General features: G+C 47.3%; 2 protein-coding genes across 2 annotated transcripts in view; one reads left to right on the top strand and one right to left on the bottom strand.

Annotated features, from left to right (window-relative positions):
- The window catches only part of LOC135964491 (SH3 domain and tetratricopeptide repeat-containing protein 1-like), a 412105-nt gene that overhangs the window by 110656 nt on the left and 275586 nt on the right, over positions 1-25863 (bottom strand). The gene's annotated exons all lie outside the window — the stretch shown is intronic.
- Positions 1-25863, top strand: part of LOC135964637 (SH3 domain and tetratricopeptide repeat-containing protein 1-like) — a 53693-nt gene that overhangs the window by 22646 nt on the left and 5184 nt on the right. The window contains exons 3-5 of the mRNA XM_074000127.1: positions 21042-21222; positions 22398-22548; positions 25734-25856. Of these exons, the coding sequence (XP_073856228.1) occupies positions 21042-21222; positions 22398-22548; positions 25734-25856 (455 nt within the window). The remainder of the gene's footprint in view (positions 1-21041; positions 21223-22397; positions 22549-25733; positions 25857-25863) is intronic.

Raw genomic sequence — 25863 nt, 5'->3', positions numbered from 1 at the left:
GCACTTTGGGAGGCTGAGATTGGTGGATCACCTGAGGTCAGGAGTTTGAGACCAGCCTGGCCAACGTGGTAAAACCCCATGTCTACTAAAAATACAAAAATTATCCGGGCATAGTGGTGGGTGCCTGTAACCCCAGCTCAGGGAGGCCGAGGCAGGAGAATAGCTTGAACCTAGGAAGCAGATGTTGCAGTGAGCTGAGATCACACCACTGCACTCCAGCCTGGGCAACAGAGCAAGACTTTGTCTCAAAAGAAAAAATATATATATATCTATATATATAGATATATATATATATATAGTTCCAGATAATTGGAGGAAGGGTATTGAACGTTACCAACACAAAGAAATGATAAATGTTTGAGATGGTGGATATGCTAAGTACACTGATCACATACCTTACATGTATTATAACATCACTATGTGTACTCTATACATATGTACGGCACACAATTATGTGTCAATTAAAAAAGAAAAAGCTGAACTTAGATTGGAATGGCTATGAAGTAGCTAGCTTTTTCATATTTTTGATATAGACCCTAGGCATTTATTTTAAGTAAACTACCCTTGGCTTCAGAAAATGTTTAGTATTTGAATTTTAACCTTGCATTTTATAATACAGAGAAGTAAAACTGTAGGCTTGCTTTAGATACAGTCACAGGGGTTTGCTGTGATGACTTTTTTATGTAATAAGGGGGAAATATACCTCAATTAATAGGCATACATGCTCATTTTTCTCCCTCATACACATTTTTAGTTGTTGTCCAGGCATTGTGATACTTATGTAAACAGTATGCGTTACCTTAGGTAGGAATCAGAATTTTAAGGTAAGAGTACTTAGTTATATATTTTTCAAGCTTTCAAACTGGACATTTTACATGTCCATTATATAACTGTAATTAAATTTTCAAGAAAACAATACCTGTCTTTAATATGGGTGATGCTCTAGCTTTTTTTTTTTTTTTTTGGAGACAGTGTCTCACTTTCTCCCAGGCTGGAGTGTAGTGGTGCGATCATGGCTCACTGCAGCCTCAGCCTCATAGGCTGGAGAGATCCTCCCACCTCAGCCTCCCAAGTAGCTGGGACTGCAGGTGTACAACACCATGCCCAGCTAATGTTTAAAATTTTTTGCAGAGACAGGGCCTCCCTCTGTTGCTCAGGCTGGTCTGGAATTCCTGGGTTCAAGTGATTCTCCTGCTTCATCCTCCCAACGTGTTGTGATTACAGTCATGTGCCACTGCCTGGCCCCATATAAGTGGGATGATGACTTTAGCCTAGGAGTTCCACACCAGCCTGGGTAACATGGCTCAAGACCCCGTCTCTACAAAAACTAAAAAAATTAACTGGTCATGGTGGCACCTGCCTGTGGTCCCAGCTACTCCAGGAGGCTGAGGCAGGAGGATAACTTGAGCCCAGGAGTCGAAGCTGCAGTGAGCTCTGATCTTGTCATTGCATTCCAGCCTGGGTGACAGAGTGAGACCTTGTGTCTTAAAAAAGTTACCGGCTACCTGATTATTCATAGGAAAAAAACCTGAACTCTGATCTAAACCTCATACCTCGCACAAAAATTAACTCACAATGGATTATGGACTAAAATGTAAAATGCAAAATAAAGATGAAAAGGGGAGATAGAGACTAGGAGAAACTATTTGCAAACCACATGTCTGATAAAGGACTCATATCTATAATATATAAAAAACTATCAAAATTCAACAGTGAAACCAAACCATCTACTTTGAAAATGAATAAAAGACCTGAAGAGATATTTCAGATAACATATAAGCACATGAAAATTTGTTCAACATCATGAGCCATCAGAAAAAGGCACACTAAAGCCACGTAACTATACACCTATCAGAATGCCTAAAATAAAAAGTAGTAACAAGGCCAATGCTGGTGAGGATGCGGGGAAACGGGATCACTCACACCTGGCTGGTGGGAATGGAAGATGGCACAGCCATTCTGGAAAACAGCTTGACAGTTTCTTAAAAAACTAAATGTACAATTGCCATAGGATGCAAAACTCACATTCATGGGCAGTTATCCCAGAGAAATGAAGACTTATGTTCACACAAAAGCCTTTATGTATCTGTTCATAGCAGCATTCTTTATGAAGGCTAGAAACGAAACAGCCCGGAGACTGCTCAGCAGGTGAATGGTTAAACAAACTGGTGCACCCAGGCTCCAGATACCACTCTGCAGTAGTTAATGACATCCGTGTTCATCAGTCTTTCAAACTAGAAACCACCATCATGCTTAATCCCCTTTTTTCCATCCTGGGTCTGAGTGGATTTCATTTTGCATTTGTTTCCAATGCATTTTCCCTCTGTCCTTTCTAGTTGCACCTCATGCCTCATTTGAACTGTTGTAAGAGCCTCCGAATTGTTTCTCTGCCTCATCATGGAATCCTTTCCACACTTCATGCCCCGCATTGCCATTGGAACAATCTTTCCAAAACATGAACAAACTAACTTAAAAGAAATATCCCAGGTAGCCTTCCAAATAAGTATAAGCTTTCTGTTAGAAGTGTGACTTCTTGTCTATAGGGAACCCCAGGACTGTAGAGAGACAGATTTGCTGTCTGCATTTTAAGATCAGGCAGAAATCCCTGGAGGGGCCCATGTGGAACAGTGGCACAAATACTGGTTCTAGAATCAGAAGCCCTCATATCCTGGTTCTAACACTAGCTGGATGTTCTTGGGAAAGTTTTGGTTTCATAACCTCAGAAACTCCATTTCTTAAGAAATGGAGATGAGGAAGCATACTGAAGGGATCACACAAGGCTGCTGGGAGGAGCGGATGAGGGGCATGGTGAACATGCTGTGCAATCCGTGAAGCACGTCGTATGTGTGAGAAGTGGAGCTGTGTGGATAGCGGTTCTGGAATCATTGTATGAAAACGATGGAAAGCACATTCGTAGTTCTGCCTGATGATACCACTGGGCACCTGTGTTGTACATGCCTGCAACATGGGTGAGGCCCGAGTCAGTACAACTCCCAGTTTGGTTTTCATGCAGTTAGAAAGGCCCGAGAGGACCCTTCCCCCCTCCAGCTGTAGGAAGGAGGCGGCTGTCCCCTGCCTATATTTGGTGGGATTGTCTGTGGCTCCTTAGGGACAGGAATGCAGGGAGTGGGGGAAGAAAGCCGGCCTGACTGCTGGCTAGTCAGCCTTCCCCCAGGGAGGAGTGGAGGATTCATTTCGTGGTAACTTGCCAAGTCTTTCTTAACCCATCTTCTCTTAGAAATGACCAGCATGACAAGTAAAAGACCCGTTAGAGACAGATGGGCTGTGTGTCCCTTGCGTTTATGGCTTTGTGGCCTCAGAGCTGCCAGAACTCAATAGATTTCTGGGGAATGCTGTGTCAGCCAAGGGGCTGAAAATAGTGAGAGGAAGAAAATTCCCCCTCGCTGCTCTGGTCTGGGAGTGATTACTGAGGAGAGCGGCATGGAGAGCCCAGCCGTGGGGTCCCTCTCAAGCACGCCCTCATCGCAGTGGGAATGCAGTTCTCAACCTCCCTAGGCTTCTGTGATTTTCATCTGTCACATACTCACCTCCAGCAGGGATGTCTATGGTGATGAGATGAGGGAGCATCATAGCACATGTGGCACTTAGTAGGCTTGCGGAGAGTGGACGCTGGCGTCAGTGGAACAGGAGACTGGGCGCTGCGTGTGGACGGACTCACGTGCTGCTGGCATGGGTGGACAGAGGAGAGAGGGACGCTCTGCCGTTCTCCTTTTGGTCTGTCACCCCCGATGTTGTGAACAGAATCCGTGAGTGTATTCTGTTGCCCCAGTCAACTTGGTAGGCTGATTGCTCAATTTTCTGCTTCCACTTTTGATTTCTTAAGAATGGGAAAAGGAATATTTCAGTTACTTTTCTGGTTGATGGCATACATTCCTTGATATCACCTTAATGTTTTTTAATTTCTATGTATTTTGGATGCTGGAGCTTGCCTGACATCTGTGTTTTTATGCCTCACCCTCTCGTGTAACTGTTGGCCACACCAGGACCAGAGAGAAGTGACCAGAGCGATTGGTAGCAGGGCTAGGACTGGTATTTCCCAGCCTTTTGCCACCCAGCAGGCTCTGTTTTCTGTATTGCACTGCTCTTCCCTATTTCGACCCCTGTTAGGACAGTGGATGTGAAATGTAGCTGGGCGCTTTTGGGGGTGTGCTAGGAGTGTGGCAGATGCCTCAGACTGGCATTTTCCCCTGATTCTGAATTCTCATGGCTCAAAGTCAGTCTCTAGGCTACTGACTGGGAAGATACAGGAAGTTGTTTTGTGTGGCAAACTATGCCAGGGCATTTTTTTCACCCGGCAATTTATTTGGTTTGGACTGGAATAAATCTTTGATATTGATTTCTTTGCCAATATTATTAGGGAATGGAGCCTGACTTGTTAACTTAGCCCAATTCATAGTGCTTAGAATCTCAGTGAGTGCGTGTTGAACTGAGCAGAAGTGTGAGAGCAACTTGGACAGTGGTTTGCAAACCTAGCTGCATCTAGGGGACTGTGAAAAAAGCTCGCGTGCTTACTCCAGACCAGTTGAAATAGAATCTGCAGGAATGGAGCCTGCGCAGCTATAGTGCTGTTAAAAACCCCCAGGTGGTTCTGATATACCGTAAAGGTTGAGATCCACCGATCCACAGTGAATTGGAGTCCTGGATCATAGACATGCTTTATGTCTTCACTAGCTTAGAATGGTTCTTGTGCTTTAGAACTGTGAAAAAGTGTTATGCAAACAAATGTGGAAATAGCCTAAATGCCACATCCTGTTACTACCTGTCATGAAGTATATTTACCAGTTATTCACTCTATTCTGATCTCTACCCATTCCACCTTTTCTTCATGGAACAATAATTTGACAGTTGGTTGTGCAGAACCAGAGTAAGTGTAGTTTGATTGGCGGGAAACGATTTTGGGTGTGAAGTACCCTTTAGGCGTTTATTGAACTCTTGTTTGTACCACTGCTGCGCTGGACAGTTTATAAATATTACTTCTTTAAACAAGGCCTATGGAGTCAGGCTGCCTGGGTTTTGCTAACTAGCTGTGTCATTTGGGCAAGTTTTTAAGCTTATATTAACCTAACTTTCATCTATGAAATGGGATGACAAGGGGTCATTATCATCTCACAGGATCGTGCAAATGTGTGTGTAAAGTGCTTAGTTTGGTGCCTAACACATAGTAACTACTCAGTAAAGTTATTATTACACCATCATCATATTTAAATGTAAATATTAAGAGCTAATAAATTTGTAAAATGTAGTATACCCTTACCCCTTGAACCAAAGACTACTTTAGTTTTAAGTGGTTGGGTTAATTTATCACTTAAATATTGGCCTCTTGAATACCTTGAATTTCAATTGAGCATAGCCAGAGGATTTCATAATTGGACCGTTGCCTCTGGAAGTTGGAGCTTTGTTTGTTTAGTTGGTTTCACTTCGTACACTAAGCATGTGGCTGTGGGCACCTTTCTGGTGACTTCTGGTACTGGGGAATCAAAGCTTCATTAGCTTCTTTGGAGGAGATGATCTTATGCTGTACGAAGCACTCAGACTTCGTTAACTGTGTACCATCCAGAGAAGACCAGGTGCTTCCCATGGCACCCTGTCCTTTTCTTAGCTCTCTCATCAATCTAGCCTGTTCCTTCTATTCCTCTTTATACTAGAACTTCTCTTTGAACAAGGAATGTTGTTTTGCCACTGCTAGGTCCCCAGCAATTAGTAATGCCCAGCACATACTAGGTGCCTCCTGAATGTTAATAGGTGATAATCTAGCAGAACACAAGATAAATCCGCAGGTTGAGATTTAAGCTGTGTGGTATGAACGCTGCATTGGCAGACTTATTGAATCAATTTTGTTAATACAAGTTTAAAATGTCTTAGTATCTGACTTAGTTCAGGAATCATTTACTGAGTGTCTTCTAGGCCAGACATTGGGGACAGAAAGGTAATAATATATGATCCCTGCCTCATGCACAGGAAGTCTAGTGTGATGGACAGACACATGCCAATGCCTGCCATGGAATATGGTGAGTATTAAGGGGCATCCTGTGTGCCCTTGGAGCATAGAGCAGGGCTTGTGTTCTGGGAACATGGGCTCCATGTGAAAACACAATTTAAATTAATTTTCTTTTTACTTTTTTTTTTTTTGAGACAGAGTCTTGCTCTGTGGTCCAGGCTGGAGTACAGTGGTGTGATCTCAGCTCACTGCAACGTGCTCCCCCCAGGTTCAAGTGATTCTCGTGCCTCAGCCTTCCGAGTAGCTGGGATAACAGGTGTGTGCCACCACGCCTGGCTAATTTTTGCATTTTTAGTAGAGATGGAGTTTCACCATGCTGGCCGGGCTGGTCTTGAACTCCTGACATCAGGTGATCCTCCCGCCTCGGCCTTCCAAAGTTCTGGGATTGTAGGCATGTATGTTTTCATCCTTTTAAATATCTGTGGGTAGCACTTAACTTTAAATGGGTACTAATTAAACTATTGAATGACTTTAGTATGGATTGAATGACTTTGCTCGGGCCTCGTTTTTAATTTTCTTCATTAGAGGAAAAAAAAAAAAATGCGGGTTGAATATCCCTCATCCAAACTGCTTGGAACCAGAAGTGTCTCAGATTTTTTTACATTTTTGGATTTTTGAATATTTGTATTATCCTTGCTGGTTGAGCATCCTGAATTCAAAAATCCAGAGTCTGAGCTGCTCCAATGAACATTTCGTTGAGCATCACATCGGCACTGAAAAAGTTGTGGATTTCAGAGTTTCTGGTTAGGGAGACTCATCCTATATGGGTGCTGGATTGTCACAGGACTTCTGGACCAGAGGTTAGGTGACTAGGCTTTGGTTTTCGCTTTGTTACTAAACAGGCTGTTTTCTTCCATAAGCTCAGCTTTAGATCCCCCGGTTGTCAAAGAAGGGGATGGGCCATCTGATGTTTAAGGCCTCTGTTAGTACTGACTTGGAGACACCTGGCTTTAGTTCATCTTCCTTAGGAGTGGACAAAGAATATGGGAATTTTGAAATTGTTAGTCAACATCTACAGGGTCGTTGCAGCCTGGTTTTGGGTAAAGGTCATTTTTAGTGAGCCCAGGGAGAAGCACTGGTTTAGCTGTCAGCTGAGAGGGGTAAGCGGTCCTATTAATTTTCCTCTGTGTTAGGGAAAGCATTGTTAAGGGTCACAGCGTTAGTGGAGCTGGCTGGAAAGAGGAGGGGAACTCACTGTTACAGGTTATACTGAATGCCTTTTCAGTCACTAAATGCTTTTTATGATATGTTTTTCAGGATTTCAGTGTTGCATGATTTCTCTGTGTTTAGCACAGGAAATTTAACATCAGCAAAAAAGAATGCTCTTTCTTTTTTTTTTTTTCTTTGAGATGGAGTGCAGTGGCATGATCTCAGCTCACTGCAACCTCAGCCTCCTGAGTTCAAGCTATTTTCCTGCCTCAGCCTCCGAAGTAGCTGGGATTACAGGTGCCCGCCAGCATGCCCGGCTAATTTTTGTATTTTTAGGACAGATGGGGCTTCGCCATATTGGCCAGGGCTGTTCTTGAACTTCTGAGCTCAGGTGATCCTCCTGCCTCGGCTTCCCAAATTGCTGGGATTACAGGCATAAGCCGCCACACCTGGCCTTGAATGTTCTTTCTATGGGAATCTACAAAAGCCAGCTTTTGAGTCTAGTGGCAGAAAACCTCTTCTTCATTGTTGAGCTGTGCTGTGAGCTTGGAGGACTTCAAGCCCAGCTGAAAAAGCTGTAGTATTTTCTGTCAGTTGGCTGTCTTGGAGAACTTAGTGAGCACTGGGCTGGAGTGATACTGTCAGAGTTCATGAGCTGTTTGAAGTTCTCAAAGCCTAGATACTGGGGTTGCCCAAATACATCGGCTGGACTCACTATTTCTCTCAGGAGTCGGGGGGTTGGAAAATGCTGTGGTCTTAACTCTGCTCTTAATTTGACAGTGCTGTTGTTAATGGTAAGAATGATGTCTTGCGTTTGTATTTTGCTTTGTAATTCACAGAGAATTTAAAAATCCATTATCTGATTTTATTCCCTCAGCAGTTCTGTGAAAAAGGCAGAGCAGTTTTCATATCTTCTGTTTTCCCGTGATTCTCTTGTGGCTCACAGAAGCTAAGAGCCTTCACCAAGGTCATAGGGTGAATGAGTTGCAGAGCTGGGAGTAGAGGCTCAGGCTTCTAGTGACCCTGTTTCTTCCTGGATAGCTCGCTCTGGTGGCACCCTGCACAAGTAACTGCGCATGCTCGGTTTGGTCTTTTGTAAATTCCTGCCCCATTTTGGGGGAGGTTCTTGGGAGGCTTCTATTCATTTTGGAGCATTTAAGTATCTTGTCCTCTCTCCCTCCCAGATGCATGGGCATTTCTGCAGGCCCCCGGGCTGGCCCTTGTTCGTGGGGGTGTCTCCTGCCTCCACGTTGCTTGCATGCCCCCTTCTGAAGGTGCTCTTCCCCGCTTGAAGCCCCCTCGTGCCTGCCTCCACACTGCAGGCTGTTCGGTGAATGTTACTGACTCAGCATCGTTGTTTTCTAGAAATGGGACGGGGTATGGATGCCAAGTTCATTTGTGTGTGAAGGCTGCGATGGTATCATCTTGCCTTCCCCGTGTGTGCTCCTTGAGGGTGTCGCTGTGCTGCAGTCATCTGTGTTCCCTAGGGTGCCTCCCTTGGAGTCCCGGCCATAGCAGACATGAAGTCAGTGCTCATGGTCTAAATAAGAGGAAGGCCAACAGAGCCATTAAATCTGGAAAATGACAAGTGAGGGAAAGGAATTTTTATTGAAGGTATGTGAAAAAGAAATCTTTTTAGGAAAGTTGACCTGTTTCTCAGCTGGAGCTGAATTTCAGCTCAGAAAAGCAGCCGTGTGCCCAGAGGGCTTTGGGATTTCAGTTTGGACAGATGAATTTAATTTGTTGTTGTATTACCCTTTGGGGTTTTATTAGACCTTTCTCCCAAATGGAATCGATTTTTCTATACAAGTCACACTTCCTTTTTGAGAAGTGTAACACTAATTGTATGGGATGGTCTCCCAAAAGATTACCTGCCAGGAACCAAACACACTGCCTCAGACTCACGGCCCCTGGTTTCTGCCTGTGCAGCTGCAGGGGAGAGATGCACGCTCGAGCTGAAATCAGGACGCATGTCTGCATCTTCTCTTTCTTGACTCTGTTTCGTCTCTGAGCTGGCCTGCCTTCAACGTCTAGGAGCTTGGTGGGTGCAGACACATTACGGTATGGAGGAGGGATATGGTGTTGCAACAGCCAGGAGACTCGCCGAAGTCTCTGTTCTCTTCCTGCTCACTGCTCTGACTTTGTACAAGTCACATTTGTAGGGCTGTGCACAGTGGCTTACACCTGTAATCCCAGCACTTTGGGAGGCCGACCTGGGAGGATCTCTTGAGCCCAGAGTTCGGAGCCAGTCTGGGCAACATGGTGAAACCCCATCCCTACAAAAAATAAAAATTAAAAAATTAGCCAGGTGTGGTGGCTCATGCCTGTAATCCCAGCTACTGGAGAGGCTGAGGTGTGAGAATCACTTGAGCCCGGGAAGTAGAGGCTGCAGTGAAACATCATCACGCCACTGCACTCCAGCGTGGTCAGAGCAAGACCCTGTCTCAAAAAAAAGAAACAAAAACAAACAAACAGAAACTCATTTGTAATAGTGGTAGTAGTTAACTTTTGAAAGTTTGGAGAAAAGTTCCTAAATAACCTGTGACCATGGACAACTTACTTAGCCTTTCTATGCCTCAGTTTCCTCATCTATGAAAAATGAGAGAATATGGTACTGATCTTACCGGATTTCAATGAGAACTCAGCGAGATCAAACTCAGAGCCTGGCACCTTGTGAGTGCTCACTCAATGTTATTATTTCAACATTTTAGAGGAAAAGGAATGCTAATGGGTCATGATGGCTAAACATAGTCTATCACTGGCGTTACTTATGGTATTGGAAGGAACTTGAATTCTATATAGATAGTGTGATGGAGAAAGTATTTTGGGCATTGGCAGCATTTATTCAAAGGACAAAGGACGTGTCTGTCCTGTGTGGAGAGCCGTTTCCGCTTGTTTCTTTAAATGCTATGGGAAAAGCAGTGGACCCTGTGCTGTCTGCCGGACAGCTTCAGTCTCCAGGTATTGATTTGGCCAGTTGTCGCTCGCTGTCATCATGGCAGCAGCAGTTGAAGGAACAGCTTGTCTTGATTTGCATTTTTGGGTGTTTGTGCTATTTATAGACAATTAAGACATGGAAGCCTGTTTATGGCAAGCTGGCAAATTCAGCAAAAAATGGAAAAACCTGTTAGCACAGTTTGCACGTGTGCGGGCACAGAGCAGCCAAATAAACACACATGTTTTCCTGTATTTTAAAAACCCATTGGGGAAAAAAAAAAAAAAGACATTAAACCATTGCCCAGATGGCTTATAGAGCTAGAGCTTTCTCGTTGAAGTACATGAGTATGGCTGTCAGACATCTGAAACCCAAAGCCATCTTAAAACATCACCATCATTTTGATGCTACCCCTACCCGCCGTGTTTTTCCATTTGTAAGGGACAAGGATCCAGGAAGGAAAGTATCAGCTTACAAAGGCTTTTGTTACAATTAATCGTTCATGTTCTTTCCTTTGGTATCTTATTCTCTGTTTACATTTTATTTTTACTTTTTTTGAGACAGAGTCTTGCTCTGTCACCCAGGCTGGAGTGCAGTGGCGCGACCTCGGCTCGCTCCAACCTCTGCCTCCCAGGTTCAAGTGATTCTTGTGCCTCAGCTTCCTGAGTAACTGGGATTACAGGTGTGTGCCACCACGTCCAGCTAATCTTTATGTTTTTAGTAGAGACAGAGTTTCGCCGTATTGGTCAGGCTGATCTTGAACTCCTGAACTCAGGTGATCCACCTGCCTCAGTCTCCTAAACAGCTGAGATTAGAGGTGTGAGCCACCGCCCCCGGCCGCTGTTTCCGTTTTGTAACGCTAGCGTCACCCCAGTGTAGGGTGGTTGGGGTATTGTTCTTCCTGCTTCCTAGTGTATTTCCTCTACAGCATTGATCACTCTTGAACATGCTTTTTGGTTGTCTGTCTCTACCTACAAAACTATATGTTCCCTGGTATATCACCAGTGCCTGGCACGTAGATAGTCAGTCAATATTTGTTGAATGAATGAATGAATGAATGAATGAGCTGAAAGAACCTTCTTCTTCTTTCTTCTGTCACTTCACACCAAATGCTTTTGGAAAATGCTATGTGAACGGGGATCGTAAGCAGCAGAGGTTACACACATTGCTGTGGGATAGCCCATCATCCTCTGATACTTGTCTGGAAGGATGTGGAGTACTTGAGTAGAAATGATACAAGACAACTTCTTCAGGAAATCAGCCAAGTGTCACAGCTTTTCACATAGGCGTGTGATGTTTGCGTATGTGTGTATGAAGAGCTGTCGTGGCCTAGAATCACGGGCCTTTAGATCCCTTGTACAGATAGAAAAGTAAAGGCCGAGGCCCAGGAGTGCTGCAGGCCACTGAGGTAGAGTCCCTGTCTGCCCTTCTCAGTGCCCGGTCACTTCTCACTGCACTCCCCTCTTTATTGCTAAAACCACTTTCCCTGACTCTGAATGTGTAACCACGAGGGAGAAAATGTACCCCAGGCTCACAGTTTGTGGAGAAAAAGCCCAGCAGCTGAAAATCATGTTCACAAAATTTGTACCTAGAAAAAGTGGCCATTTCTATAGTGTCTTTAAATTTCCTTGTTTCTCATACATTTTATAAACAAGACAGTAGATGGAGATTTGGGAACAGCAACTTTAGAACAAGGGGGAAAAAATCAAACCTAGAGCCTTCCAGTTTCAGTTTTCTTCTCAGTTTAGGGCTGAGGCACTTTAGCTTCCTGTCTAAGGGACCACTCAAATCTGATTAGAAGCCATTGTGGGCTGGTAATTATCCGTAATTTTAGGAAGACAGATGCAGCACCAACTCTGTTCTCTAATACCAGGCTTATTAATTTTATATTTGTATGGCAGGAGAAGCAGATGGGGAGGTGAGATAAGCGTTCAGATGCTTGGTCATTGATAGCTTTTTACTTCCACGTATTACATGGGGATTTGGGACCCGGGAGGCCTGCTGAGAACTGATGACTATCTGTCCCTTAACCAGCTGGGTTCTTTTTCATCCTGAGCTCAGGAAGATTGCTCCTACTGCAGCCAGGGAAGACAGGTGGTTGGCTGGTTAGAAATCAGGGCAGGTTATTTTCTCTACCTGCAGTTCCCTGTTGCAAAGCAGAGCTATCAAAAAGTTGTCTTCTCTATTGTATTTCAAATCTGGGTGTTTAAAAAATTGTGTAAGCAAATTCAGCATTTCTTTAATGGTAGTTATGTGTGTTCTTGATGCGAATGAGAGGTGCATTCCCTTGTAAAATCCCTGGCACTTTGTAGGAGGACGTGAGCCTTAGAACTGAAGTTGGTTTTCTAGATGATCATGTAGACATGATGCTGAGCACCAGACAAAGATGTTGATTGAAGCGATTTAAAAAAACTTTCTGAGTTCAGATTTTACACCAATATTTAGAAAATCAGCAAAGGAACTTGGAGGAATGTTCTCAGGCATCCAGTTCAGCCCCCTACCCACATTGTCATAAAATCCGAGTGTGTGTACAGGGAGGTGCATTCCTTTCTGTTCTCATCACAGAGCCTTCCCTGGCTCTGCACCTGCCTGTCATGTGCGTCCGTGTGAAGAGACCACCAAACAGGCTTTGTGTGAGCAATAAAGCATTTTAATCACCTGGGTGCAGGCGGGCTGAGTGCTAAAAGAGAGTCAGTGAAGGGAGATAAGGGTGGGGCCATTTTATAGGATTTGGGTAGGTAAAGGAAAATTACAGTCAAAGGGGGGTTGTTCTCTGGTTGGCAGGAGTGGGGGTCACAAGGTGCTCAGTGTGGGAGCTTTTTGAGCCAGGATGAGCCAGGAAAAGGAATTTCACAAGATAATGTCATCACTTAAGGCAAGAACCGGCCATTTTCACTTCTTTTGTGGTGGAATGTCATCAGTTAAGGTGGGACAGGGCATTTGCACTTCTTGTGTGATTCTTCAGTTACTTCAGGCCATCTGGGCATATACGTGCAAGTCACAGGGGATGCGATGGCTTGGCTTGGGCTCAGAAGCCTGACATTGCCCTCTTCCCTACCTTCCCTAGCTTTTCCCTCCTGTGCGGTTCTCTCACAAAGTGAATGGCCTCAGCCACAGCTTCTCTGCAGCTGCATCAGACTGTGGCGACAGGAGTGGTGGCTGCTGCAGGGCCTGCTCTCCCCACGGAGCTCAGTCTTGCTTGCCGCTACAACCTGGTCACCATTTTGCCCCGAAAGTATGTAATTCTACAGAATGAGAGCCCACATGCTGGGGATGGAGGCGTCTTTATCACGGTGCTCTGCATATTTCAATCTTGGGTGGAAAGTGTGGAAAAGTATGTGTTACCTGTGGTTGGATGTCAGAAGGACGTTGTGAACTTGATGTGGACTGAGGATATTAAGGTGCAACAGGTACCCCGGCTTCATTAAATGAGACTTCCCTATCTCCTTGCCAGGCACGCGCAGGTGTATGGCCACGTCTTATGTGTTATTCTTATCTAGAGTGCGCCTTGTCGTCATGCTTAAAATTACATGATGATATTCTGCCTCATAGAGTAGGTCCCAAACAGCATTCAACACAGAAATGTACTCTTGCTATTACACATAGAAAGTGCTTTCATATACCAAGTGGGAGAGCAGTCCTAAAATCTGGGCTGGAATCGCAGAAGGAAGGCATTGGAAAGCAACAGATTCCCTAGTCCAAAGCTGATTTTTGATGAACCTAGAAACAGGACCAAGAGAAGTGAATTTGCCTAAGGCCCTGACAGTGTCTCACGGTAGCATCTGAACCTAGCAGTTTCTTGACCTATTTCTTTAAATGATTAGTCATGCTTCCTCTGATTCCTATATAAACATTCATTTATATAATGTTCATTCTTCATTCATTCTTTTATATTCATTTATATAATGTTCCTCATTCATTCTTTTGTTTCAGTGAATTATTGCAGTGCTACCACGAAACAGTATTTGAGTCAAAATGTGGCAGTGTTGATCCCTTCCCAAGGATTTTAGTTGCACAGTTTTTCAAAGTTGTGCTTACAGTTTCTTGTTGGTTGCAAGGTGTCCTTTCAGAAGCCAATTGTGTGGTGTATTTACGTTGATTGTTGGAGGTAGTTGGGTTAGAACCTACTTCGAGTGGCTGGCATGGGCCTGGGGGACAGTGACAGCTGCCTGCTTCATGGGCAGAGATGAAGTAATTGCTTCCTGGGAAGTACCATCCTCCTGGCCACACTCTCCAGCCCATTTCGTTTGTGTTGGTTTCCTTGGCATCTGCACGTTTCTGGCTTCATGTGAGTCTCATTGATTTTAGCGTATGACTTCAGGCTGTGGGGAAGAATGGCCATTTTAGCACAGAGATGCACACAAAGGAACAACTGGCTAAATGTGAGTGAAGACATTTTTGGGGGGATTTCATTTCTTTTATTTTGTAACAGGCAGTCTGGGAAGCAGTCTGGACACGTGGCCTGCGCTGTCACAGTTCCTCCTTGCAGGATCGCAGATGTTTGGAGATTGTAGTGATAACTGTTATCATTGAGAATGTCATTCTCGCAGGCTCTAATAAGTCAGGATGTATTCAGTGTTAATTTGTTAAAGACAACTGTATTTCTAGCCAAATCCATGTTAGACGTTTCTCCTGGCAGTGTTGCGGGGGGGGGGGGGGTATTCCCGTGACTTAGTCTTAGGGAAGCACACGCCTTTGAATACTGCTGAAGCTGTGAGTACCCAAAGCGCACCGGAGTACTTTTGCCATATGGGGTGTTAGTCACTGATACACGTCTCAGTCAGACCTGATGGATTCTTGACCCCTTCCTTTTTTAATTTTTTAATTTTTAATTTTAATTTTTGTTTTTTAAGAGCACAACCCCTCAGGTGGCCACCATGAATCTCTGGTGTTTTCAGTTGGCTGCAGCCTATTTGCCATCTCTGGTTCAAACATATTCGAAGCCTGATGATGCTTCCCTCTGTTGTTCTTCTGCTGTGTGACCCCCGCGCCCACAGGGTTCAAGACTGTCAGAGCTGGGGGCCACCTTCACAACTACCAGGGTTTCCGGAACCTCCTTCATCTAGCCCTGGGGATGGAAGAGATGTCATCAGAGGTGAAGGCTTATTAGGTTTACATGCCATTGATAACGAATGAGGAGGTTTTCTTTTATATAAGGGGAGCTTCTTAGAACGTGCTTTACTAGGGTAAAGAAGCTTTTGAGGTTTGCTTTCTGTGGAAAGATATTTTGTGATCCTGCCCTTGCTTTCAACAAAAATATAATTTCCATACCAGTGCATGTTGTATTACTGAGCACTGGCTGACAAATGGTTCTTAACTCGTCATTCACTCAGCCACTGTTTCTTGAATGGCATATGTGTGCCAGCTGTAGTAGGAACTCGCTAGGCTCTAGGACTAACCCTTATGAAATGGGGTCCTAGGGGAAGCAAATGCATATACGTATAAATGTTTGAGGGGATATCAGAGGGGGTGCCTATAGGTGCAAAACTTCATTCATTCATTGCCCCATCTAGGAGGTTTTGTGTCTTAGCAGCATGTTCCATAGCAACACATCCCTCGATCAAAATATTCATCATATTATTTTGAAATTCTCTGCTTAGGTATGTGTTTTTCCGACTAAGTTTAAAACTGGTTAAGGACAGGCTATGGGGTATGTATTATATATATTTACACACACACATATATTTATATATATACACATTACCATTGTAAATTTACAATATATATTTATATATATATACACACATATATATTTCTCCCTCTTTGTATATACACACACACCACACACATATATGTACACACACACATATATATGAAATTCTACTGCCAAGTACAGAAAGTGAAAACTAGGCAAGGGTTCTTTTAGTGTTCATGAAAAAATAGATGTGTTAGTTGAGAGCGTCCTTCAGTTACCAGGGGAAAGACAGGATGGGTTCACAAAGGGAGACAGTGTTTTGTTTTTGTTTTTTCTTTGTTTAACTCTTGAATTCAAAATAATCCAGACTTACGGAAAAGTTGCAAAAATAGTACAGAGAATTCCCATATACTCTTCCCTCAGATTCCCCAAACATTTCACCCCATTTCTACTTTCTCTTTCTTTCTCTGTGGATATAATTTTTTTTTTTTTCTGAAATGTTTGAGAGTGGAAGGTAGAATGCAGGGCAGGGTGAAAGGTGGAAGGAGACAGGTAGGTTGGGAGGCTTTTTTTTTTTTTTTTAAACCTTCAGAGATGGAGTTTCGCTCTTGTCCCCCAGGCTGGAGTGCAATGGCACGATCTCGGCTCACTGTAACCTCTGCCTTCTGAGTTCAAGTGATTTTCCTGCTTCAGCCTCCCGAATAGCTGGGATTACAGGCACCCACCACCATGCTTGGCTAATTTTTTGTATTTTTAGTAGAGGGGTTTCACCATGTTGGCCAGGCTGGTCTTGAACTCCTGACCTCTGATGATCCACCCACCTTGGCCTACCAAAGTACTGGGATTACAAGCATAAGCCACTGTGCCTGGTGATTGGGAGGCTTTTGCAGTAACCCAGAGAGCTATGATGAGGGCTGGACCTGGTTGGAAATGATGAGAAAGGTGAGAAGTGGTTAGGTCTGGCATAGAGTTTGAAAGGAGAGTTTAAATGGGTTAGATGACAAGAGAGAGACATGGCTCTGAAGGCATAGTAGCCCTTGCCCTGCTGGGCCGGACGAGACAGGCAGCCTAGGGCTACTACCACACCCTGCGGGCAGCTCAGGACCTGGGCCAGCGGAGGAACCAGGCAGTGGTGCTGGCCAACTTCGGGACCCTGTGCCTGCACGCGGGTGCCAGCAGCATGGCCCAGCACTACCTCCTGGAGGCCGTGCGGCTGTTATCGAGGCTGCCCTGCAGGGAGTGTGGCCGGGACTTCACCTATGTGCTCCTGTGGCTGGGCCACCTCTGCACCCGTCAGGGCCCGGAAAAGCAGGGCAAGGGCTACTATGAGTGGGCCCTTCTGGTCGCTGTGGAGATGGGCCATGTGGAGAGTGAGTGCCCCGGTTCCTCCTGTATGCCTTCCGGGGCCACTCGGGTCAGGGCACACCTGGGGTTTGTGATTCAGAAACAAGTGGTGGTTTTTCCACCATTGAAAGTGCTGAGTCATGGCCAGCAGCAGATGTTGGCAAGCGCCCTGGAGACAGGCGGTTCCCACACAGGGCCAGGCCCTCTGCCCTACTGGGGCAGCCAGCTCTTCCCAGTTTGCCCAGGGACCATGCTGCCTTGAGCACGGAAAGTCCTGCGTGCTGGGAATCCCTAGCCATAACCCTGGGATCAAGGCAGGCTCTGCTGAGCTGGGACTTGGGGCCCCTCCATGAGCCAGGCTGTGAACGCCGGTTCTTGTGCCTGTGTTATCTGCTTGGTATGTTGGCAGCCTGCGCACCTGTCATCCCACTTCACAGAGGACACGGGGCGGGTGATTGCCTAAAGCCGCAGAGCAGTTCATGCAAAAGCAGCTTGTTGTGCACTGTGTGTGTCAGGCCCCACCCACAAATGGGGCTTGTGGGGTCCTCGGGTGGCAGGGACTGAGCGTGGGAATGTGAGCTTTAGGCCAGAGAAGCCACAAAAGGGTGAGTGGCGTGATGGCGGGCCAGCACTTGGCCCCGGGTTAGGGAAGCCTCTTTAGTCTGGGACCAGAGGGTTGAGAGGATTTAGTCAAGTAATAGGTGGTGGGGGAGGGCCTGGTGGTGTAGCCTGTGTGAAGGACCAGGGATAAGCTAGTGGGGGTGAGTGGTGGTGAGTGAGTGGGGGTAAGTGAGCGGGGGTGAGTGAGTGGGGGTGAGTGAGCGGAGGTGTGATGGGGGTGAGTGAGTGGGAGTGTGAGCGGGGATGAGTGCGGTGTGAGCAGGGGTGAGCGAGTGGGGGTGAATGAGCGGGGATGAAGGGGGTGTGAGCGGGGAAGAGAGAGTGGGGGTGATTGGGGTGAGTGAGTGGGGGTGATTGAGTGGGAGTGATTGAGTGGGGGTGAGTGAACGGGAGAGTGAGCGGGGATGAGTGAAAGGGTGAGTGAGCAGAGGTGTGATGGGGGTGAGTGAGCAGGAGTGTGAGCGGGGATGAGTGGGTTGTGGTGGTGTGAGTGGGGGTGAGCAGGAGTGTGAGTGGAGATGAGTGAGTGGGGGTGAGTGATTGGAGGTGTGATGAGGGTGAGTGAGTGGGAGTGTGAGTGGGGATGACTGAGTAGGGGTGAGTGAGTGGAGGTGTGATTGGGGTGAGTGAGCGGAAGTGTGAGCGGGGATAAGTGGGGTGTGAGCGGGGGTGAGTGAGCAGGGCTTATGCAGGGAGGTGCAGAGTTAGGAGTGGGTGGATTGGGTGCTGGATGGTGAGAAGCTCTTCTGGAGAGCTAAGCAGGGCCTGGGGCCTCAGGCTGTGGCTTGGCCTTTTCCCCAAGAGCACTGGGGAGCCATGGAGTGCTATCGAACAGTCACTGCAGACTGAGCAGTGAATGGATAGTAGGTGGGCAGGGCTGTCTGAAATCTAGGCCGCAGAGGATAGATGAGGAAGTTGAGTCCAGGGAAATGGCCGAGACAAGGGATACTGTTGTGGGTCCCCTCTGCCTTGCAGCGCTTTGTCATGGCATAGTGAGACCACTCAGAGGTGCCTCCTGTGGCCTGGACCAGAGCCCCAGGGGCTGTGGCCAAATCTGCCCATTTCCCAGCACAGGCCTGGCACCCACTCCTGGCCCTAGGAGGGATGAGATTTTGGGAAGGACCGTGTGAAGGGGCCCCGGTCCCACACATCTGCCCAAGGAGGGGTGGGGGGTTCAGACCCAGGCTTCTTCCCCAGGGGCATTCCCTGACTGGAAGGAGACCCTCCAGGAATCCAGCGCCCTAACCCCCACTGCAGCCTCCCGTGGCTCCTGGCACAATAGCCTGTGGCACCTCCTCCTGTGAGGCCCTCCCCAGGGTGCTGGGGGATTCAGACTTGGAAATGCAGGCCAGGGAACGGGGATCATGCTTTCCTGTCTCCCCACCCTGCGCTGAACGGTCGAGGAGACCGAGGGCGGGGCTGCTACCCCACATGCTTACTTGGGGTCATTTTTGAGTCACTTTTGGTAGTTTGTGTCTTTCTAGGAGCTTGGCTGTTGTGTCTAGATGGTCTGATTTGTTGGTCTACAGTTGTTCGTAGTGTTTTCATGGAATCCTTTTATTTCTGTCAGGTCGGCAATAATGTTTCCTCTTTCATTTCTGATTTGAGAAACTTGGGTTTTTAATTTTTTATTTATTTCTTTTTATTAGAGATGGGGTCTCATCATGTTCCCCCAGGCTGGTCTTGAATGCTGGCCTCAGCGATCCTTCCACCTCGGCCTCACAAAGCGCTGGGATGACAGGCGTGAGCCATGGGGCTCAGTCTCTGATTTTAGTCATTTGTGTCCATCTTTCTTTTCTTGGTCAGTCTGGTGAAAGATTTGTCAATTTTGTTATTATTTTCAAAAAACCCACTTTTGGTTCTGTTGATTATCTCTTTTGTTTTTCCATTCTCTGTATTTTTACTTCCCATTTCCACTCTCATGTTTATTATTTTCTTCCTTTTATTTGCTTTGGGTTTAGTTCATTATTTTTCTAGTTTCTCAAGGTGGAAGGTTAGGTTTTTGATTTGAGATTTTTCTTCTTTCTTTGAATGTAGACATTTACAGTTATAAATTTCGCTTTCAGCACTGCCTTAGCTGCATCTTGGAATTTTTGATACACTGTGCTATTTTTTTTTTTTTTTAAGACAGAGTTTTGCTCTATTGCCCAGGGTATGGTGAAGTGGTGCAATCTTGGCTCACTGCAACTTCTACCCAGGTTCAAGCCACTCTCATGCCTCAGCCTCCCGAGTAGCTGGGATTACAGTCATGCACCACCCCACCCGGCTAATTTTTATATTTTATTTTTTTATAGAGATGGGATTTCACCATGTTTCCCAGGCTGATCTCAAACTCCTGGACTCAAGCGATCCTCCCACCTCGGCCTCCCACAGTGCTGGGATGACAGGCGTGACCCACCGCGCTGGCCCGGGCTGTGCATTTGTTTGCATTCTTCTCAAATTAGTTTTCAGTTTCCCTGATGGTCTCTTTGACTCACTGGTTGTTTAGGAGTGTGTAATTTCCACATATTTTTGAATTTCCCACATTTCCTTCACTGTTGATTTCCAGTTTTGTGCCAGTACAGCTGAAGAACACCTCTGCTTCGGTCTCAGTCCTTCTCCATTCACTGCGGCTCATTTTGTGGCCTGGCACATGGTCTGTCATGGGAAATGTCCCCTGGGTGCTCGAGAGGACTGTGTATTCAGCTGTTGTTGGGTGGCGTGTGTAACAGATGTCCATTCAGCGTACCTGGTTTCCTGTGTTAATCTCCGGAATGTTTCTGGCACTAGAAAATCAGAAACTTTCCATCGTTCCCAGCGCCCTGGCTTTGGGAGAGGCCAGTGAGCCTGTGGCTTGGGAGCCTGGTTGCATGAAAGAAGCATGTGTGGGAACGCCAGGGCCTGGCTTTGAACCCCATTCCGCCAACATGATGCCGTGTGTGGCAGACATGACGCTTGGCTTTGCTCTCTCAGGGTTCCATGTGCGACAGGGTCTACTTGTGCCCCTGGCCTCATCAGCTTAGGCTGAAGGCGGCCCTGGTCCTGGCCAGAGGGGCTTTGTGAAGCAGAAATAGATGGCCTGGTGCAGGGGCCGAGCCTGGCCAGGACCTCGGCCCTGGGAGTTGTAAAGAAGGCCGGACTCTACCGTGAGCCTCTGCACCAAGGTGTGCCCATGTGACTGTGTGCTCGGCGTCTGCCCTGGCACGGGTGCATGGCCTGTCTGCGCTCAGTCTCCCCGCCTATGGGGCCCAGGCTCACAGAGGTGTGAAAGAGGCAAGCACAGCGCAGGGGCCTCCGAGCCCAGCCAGCCTGGCTTTGATGCTGGGAGACTAACGTCTTCCATTTTGTCTTCTGCCCAGGCCAGTTGCGGGCCGTTCACCAGCTGTGCTACTTCTATAGCAGCGTCATGCCCAGCGAGGCCCAGTGTGTCATCTACCATGAGCTCCAGCTCTCCCTGGCCCGCAAGGTGGCCGGCAAGGTGCTGGAGGGGCAGCTCCTGGAGACCATCAGTCAACTCTACCTGTCCCTGGGCAACAAGTGGTAAGGGCTGGCTTTGCAGTGGTGGAGGTGGGAGCGGGCAGGGCCGGTAGGGGTGCACAGGGAAGCTGGCCCAGGACCCCAGCAGCCCCTCTCCTTTTGATCATTCGGTTCCTTGGCATCAGATGTTTTGAGCTGGTGGGCCTGGGGTCGTCCCAGGGCTGCTGCTGGCCCGTGAGTCCCAGCTTGAGCGTCCCTTGTTGGGTCAAAGGTCATCTCAACCCCAGCAGAGGCAGTACGTGCACTCTGGGCTGTTCTTCCTACTATGGTGGCTTTTGTCCTCTGACCTCTGCCTGCCCGAATCTTCACTCCTGGCCTTCATCTGTCCCGTTAAATGTGACCACACCAGCCACCTGTGGCTTCGCTCCCACAGAAGACAGAGCCAGTTGTGTCACCTGCTTCCCTGGGACAGGGTTTCAAGGTCTCACGTCCCATATGTGGCCTACTCGGCTTCCCCCAAGCATCCTGACCTGGTGGGGTAACCATGGCCCTGGCCACCCCACCCACAGGGCCCAGTGACATTGCTGCAGTCACACCCCCTCGAGTGTCAGACTTACTGAGAGAGCAGGGAAGGAGCCAGATTCCATGGGGACCCGGGAGACTGCCTCCAGTCTTGGTCTCAGGTTCACAGAAGGAAAATGGGCCAGTGTGCTAGAGCCATGCTTCTCAAAGTGTAGTCCCTGGACCAGTAGAACAGCATCCATGTCACCTAGGAGCTTGTGGCAAGTGGGAGTTCTATGGCCTGCCCCAGGCCTGTGGAGCCGGAAGCTCTGTGGGCAGGGCCAGCAAGCTATAAGGACTGGCCTCCAGGTGACTGTGATGCCTGCACACCTTGAGAACCATCGGCCCAGATAGCCCCTGAACACTAACGGTTCCTGGTGCGTCTGGAGAAGACACAGGCCATGTCTGGGAGGCAGGGGAGATGGACTAGCACACTCCTCCTGCCACAGGGTAGCATGATGCTCGATTCCCTCTGAAGGATGTCCTTCATCTTTTCCATGCCGTGTGTGTTCACCCTGGCCCTCCCAGCAGCCTGGGAAGAGCAGAACACTGCACACACAAGAGGGCCGTTCCCAGTCCTCACATTCCAGATTCATCTGTCACCAGACCCACGGGAGGAGGCAGACTGGTTCCAGGAGGATGAGAGCCCTTGTTCTGATACCTGTGTCTGATTCCAGGGCCTGCAGATCCACTCTGGACTACACCAAGGGAAGTCTGGGGATTTTCATTGACCTTCAGAAGGAAGAGAAGGAGGCGCATGCCTGGCTGCAAGCAGGGAAGATCTATTACATCCTGCGGCAGAGCGAGCTGGTGGACCTGTACATCCAGGTGAGTGGCAAGGGATGCAGGAGGACCCCTGTGCTCTTCACTCTCCATCCCCCCATCCATTCATCCTTCCATCATCTATTTACCTGCTCATCCTTCCATCCATCCATCCATCATCCATCCATCCATCCATCCATCCTTCCATCCTTACATCATCCATCCATTCACCTGTTCGTCTTTCCAAGCATCCATCCATCTATCCATCCATCATCCATCCCTCCATTCATCCATCCATCTATCATCCATCCATCCTTTTATCATCCATCCATTCACCTGTCCATCCACCCATTCACCTATTCGTCATCCATTCACCTGTTCGTCCATCCATCCATCCTTCCATCTATCTTTCCATCATCCATCCAACTGTTCATCCTTCTATCCATCCATCCATCCATCCATCATTCTTCTGTTCACCTCTTCATCCATCCATTCACCTGTTCTTCCATCCTTCCATCCATCTTTCCATCCATCTTTCCATTATCCATCCAACCATCTTCCATCCATCCATGATCCGTCCATTCACCTATCCATCCATCCCTCCATCCATTCTTCCATCCTTCCATCATCCATTCACCTGTTCATTCTTCCATCCATCCATTCATCCATCATCCATCCATCCATCTATCATCCATCCATCCTTCCATCATTCATCCACTCGCCTGCTCATCCTTCCATCCATCCATCCATCCATCCTTCCTTCATTCTAGCATCCATCCATTCACCTGTTCATCCTTCCATTCACCTTTTCATCCTTCCATTCACCTGTTCATCCTTCCATTCATCCATCCATCCATCCATCCATCTATCCATCCATCCATCATTCATTCATCCATTCTTTTATCATCCCTTCATTCAGCCACCATCCATCCACCTGTTCGTCCATTCATCCATCCATCCTTCCATCATCCATCATTCATCCATCCATCCATTTATCCATTCATTGATATATCCATCCATCCATCTATCATCCATCTATCCTTCTATCATCCATCCACTCACCTCCTGTTCATCCTTCCATCCATCCATTTAACCATTCATTCATCCTTCCATCCTTCCATCATCCATCCATCTTTCCGTCAGCCATCCTTCCATCATCCATCCATTCATCTGTTCATCCTTCCATCCATCCATCCATCATCCATCCATCCATCCATTTATCCATTCATCCATCCATCATCCATCCAGCCATCATCCATCCATCTGTCCATTCATCCATCCATCCTTTTATCATCCATCCTTTTATCATCCATCCATTTATCATCCATCCATTCATCATCCATCCATTCACCCGTCTATCCATCCATTCACCTGTTGATCCATCCATCCGTCCATTCATCCTTCCATCAACCATCCATTCACCTGTTCATCCTTCCATCCTTCCATCCATCGACCTGTTCATCTTTTCATCCATCCACCTGTTCATCCTTCCATCCGTCCAACTGTTCATCCTTCCATCCATCCACCTGTTCATCCTTCCATCCATCCACCATTCATCCATCCGTCATTCATCCATCCATCACACTCAACTCCTGTTCATCCTTCCATCCATCCATCATTCATCCATCTATCCATTTATCCATTCATCCATCCATCCTTCCATCATCCATCCATTCATCTGTTCATCCTTCCATCCATCCATCATCCATCCATCCATCCATCCATCCATCCATCATCCATCCATCCATCATCCTTCTATCTGTCCATTCATCCATCTGTCCATCTATCTGTCCATTCATCCATCCATCATTCTTCCATCCTTTTATCCATCCATTCACCCGTGTATCCATCCATTCACCTGTTCATCCATCCATCGGTCCATTCATCCTTCCATCATCCATCCATTCACCTGTGTATCCTTCCATCCATCCATCATCCATCCACATATCCATTTATCCATTCATCCATCCATCCATCATCCAACCATGCTTCCATTATCCATCCATGCTTCCATCATCCATCCATCCACCTGTTCGTCCTTCCATCCATCCATCATCCATCCACCCATTCATTCATCCATCCATCCATCATACATCCATCCACCCACTAATCTACCCATTAATCCATCCCTCCATTTATCTATCTGTCCATTGGTTTATCCATACATTCGTCTATCCACCATCTAGCCATCAATATGCACATACATCATCTACCCTCCACCCATCCATGCATTATCTACCCACCCATACATACATGCAGACATACACACATCATTCCACCCACCCACCCATCCATCCATCCATCCATCCACCCACCCGTCCGTCCATCCATCCATTCATCTGTCCGTCCGTCCGTCCGTCCATCCATCCATCCATCCATCCATCCATCCATCCATCCATCCATCCCAGCATTAATCTATCCACACACCCATCCATCCATCCATCCATCCATGTGTCTACATCTCCTCATCCATTCATTCATCCATCCATCCACTCATTCCTAAGCCACTGCTGAGCACCTGTTGTGTGCCTTTTCCCTCCCTCCAACTGGTTCCTGCACATCCTCCCCCAGTGGCCAGCATCTTCTCCCTGAGGGCAGAGGCGCGGCCCCTCACAGTGCCCAGCACCTGCTGGTATACAGCACATGCTCAAATAATGTGACCACTCAGTTAACACACAGAAGAACTTGCTCCAAGCGACACGTGGCACATCTCCTTACAAAATGAATCTATCATAGTGGCTGTTTTCAGAGGCTTTCCCAAACACAGTGTGATCTGGAACAAATTGTGAAGCCCACGAGCCTGGTGAAGCTTTCGTGATTGAGCACCTGCTATATACCTCCATGAGATGAGGAGAGGGATCAAGAGCTCATGGCCAAGATGGGACCAGGCCCACCCACAAACACTATTGGTGTGGCAGGGATGTGGCAACACAGAAAGGAGCCAGGGGATGGGCTCCCAGCAGTCTGGGGGCCACGGAGACTGGTTTGAGTGCAGGGGAAGTGGGCTAGGGCTAGCCCTGGTGGTAGGATTCACAGGTGTCGGGCTCCTGGGCTGCAGCTGCTCAGTCACCTCCTGGCACTCAGGTGCATCAGTTCATTGTCCTCATGCCAGTGGTGGGGGCATCCCTAATGCACAGAGCCTGAAAAACGCTCAGGTGTACCTGTAGTGTGTGAGAGGAAGGAGGCTGGCAAAGGTGGGCGTGGCCACCTCGCCAGGTGTGGGTCTTGAGGGAACTTCTGTCTCCTTTCAGGTGGCACAGAATGTGGTCCTGTACACAGGCGACCCCAGCCTGAGGCTGGAGCTGTTTGAGGCAGCTGGAGACATCTTCTTCAATGGGGCCTGGGAGCGGGAGAAAGCCGTGTCCTTCTACCGGGTGAGCT

The sequence above is a fragment of the Macaca fascicularis genome, chromosome 8 (assembly GCF_037993035.2).
Source record: "Macaca fascicularis isolate 582-1 chromosome 8, T2T-MFA8v1.1".
Classification (NCBI taxonomy): domain Eukaryota; kingdom Metazoa; phylum Chordata; class Mammalia; order Primates; family Cercopithecidae; genus Macaca; species Macaca fascicularis.
This window is presented reverse-complemented; position numbering and strand designations above follow the sequence as displayed.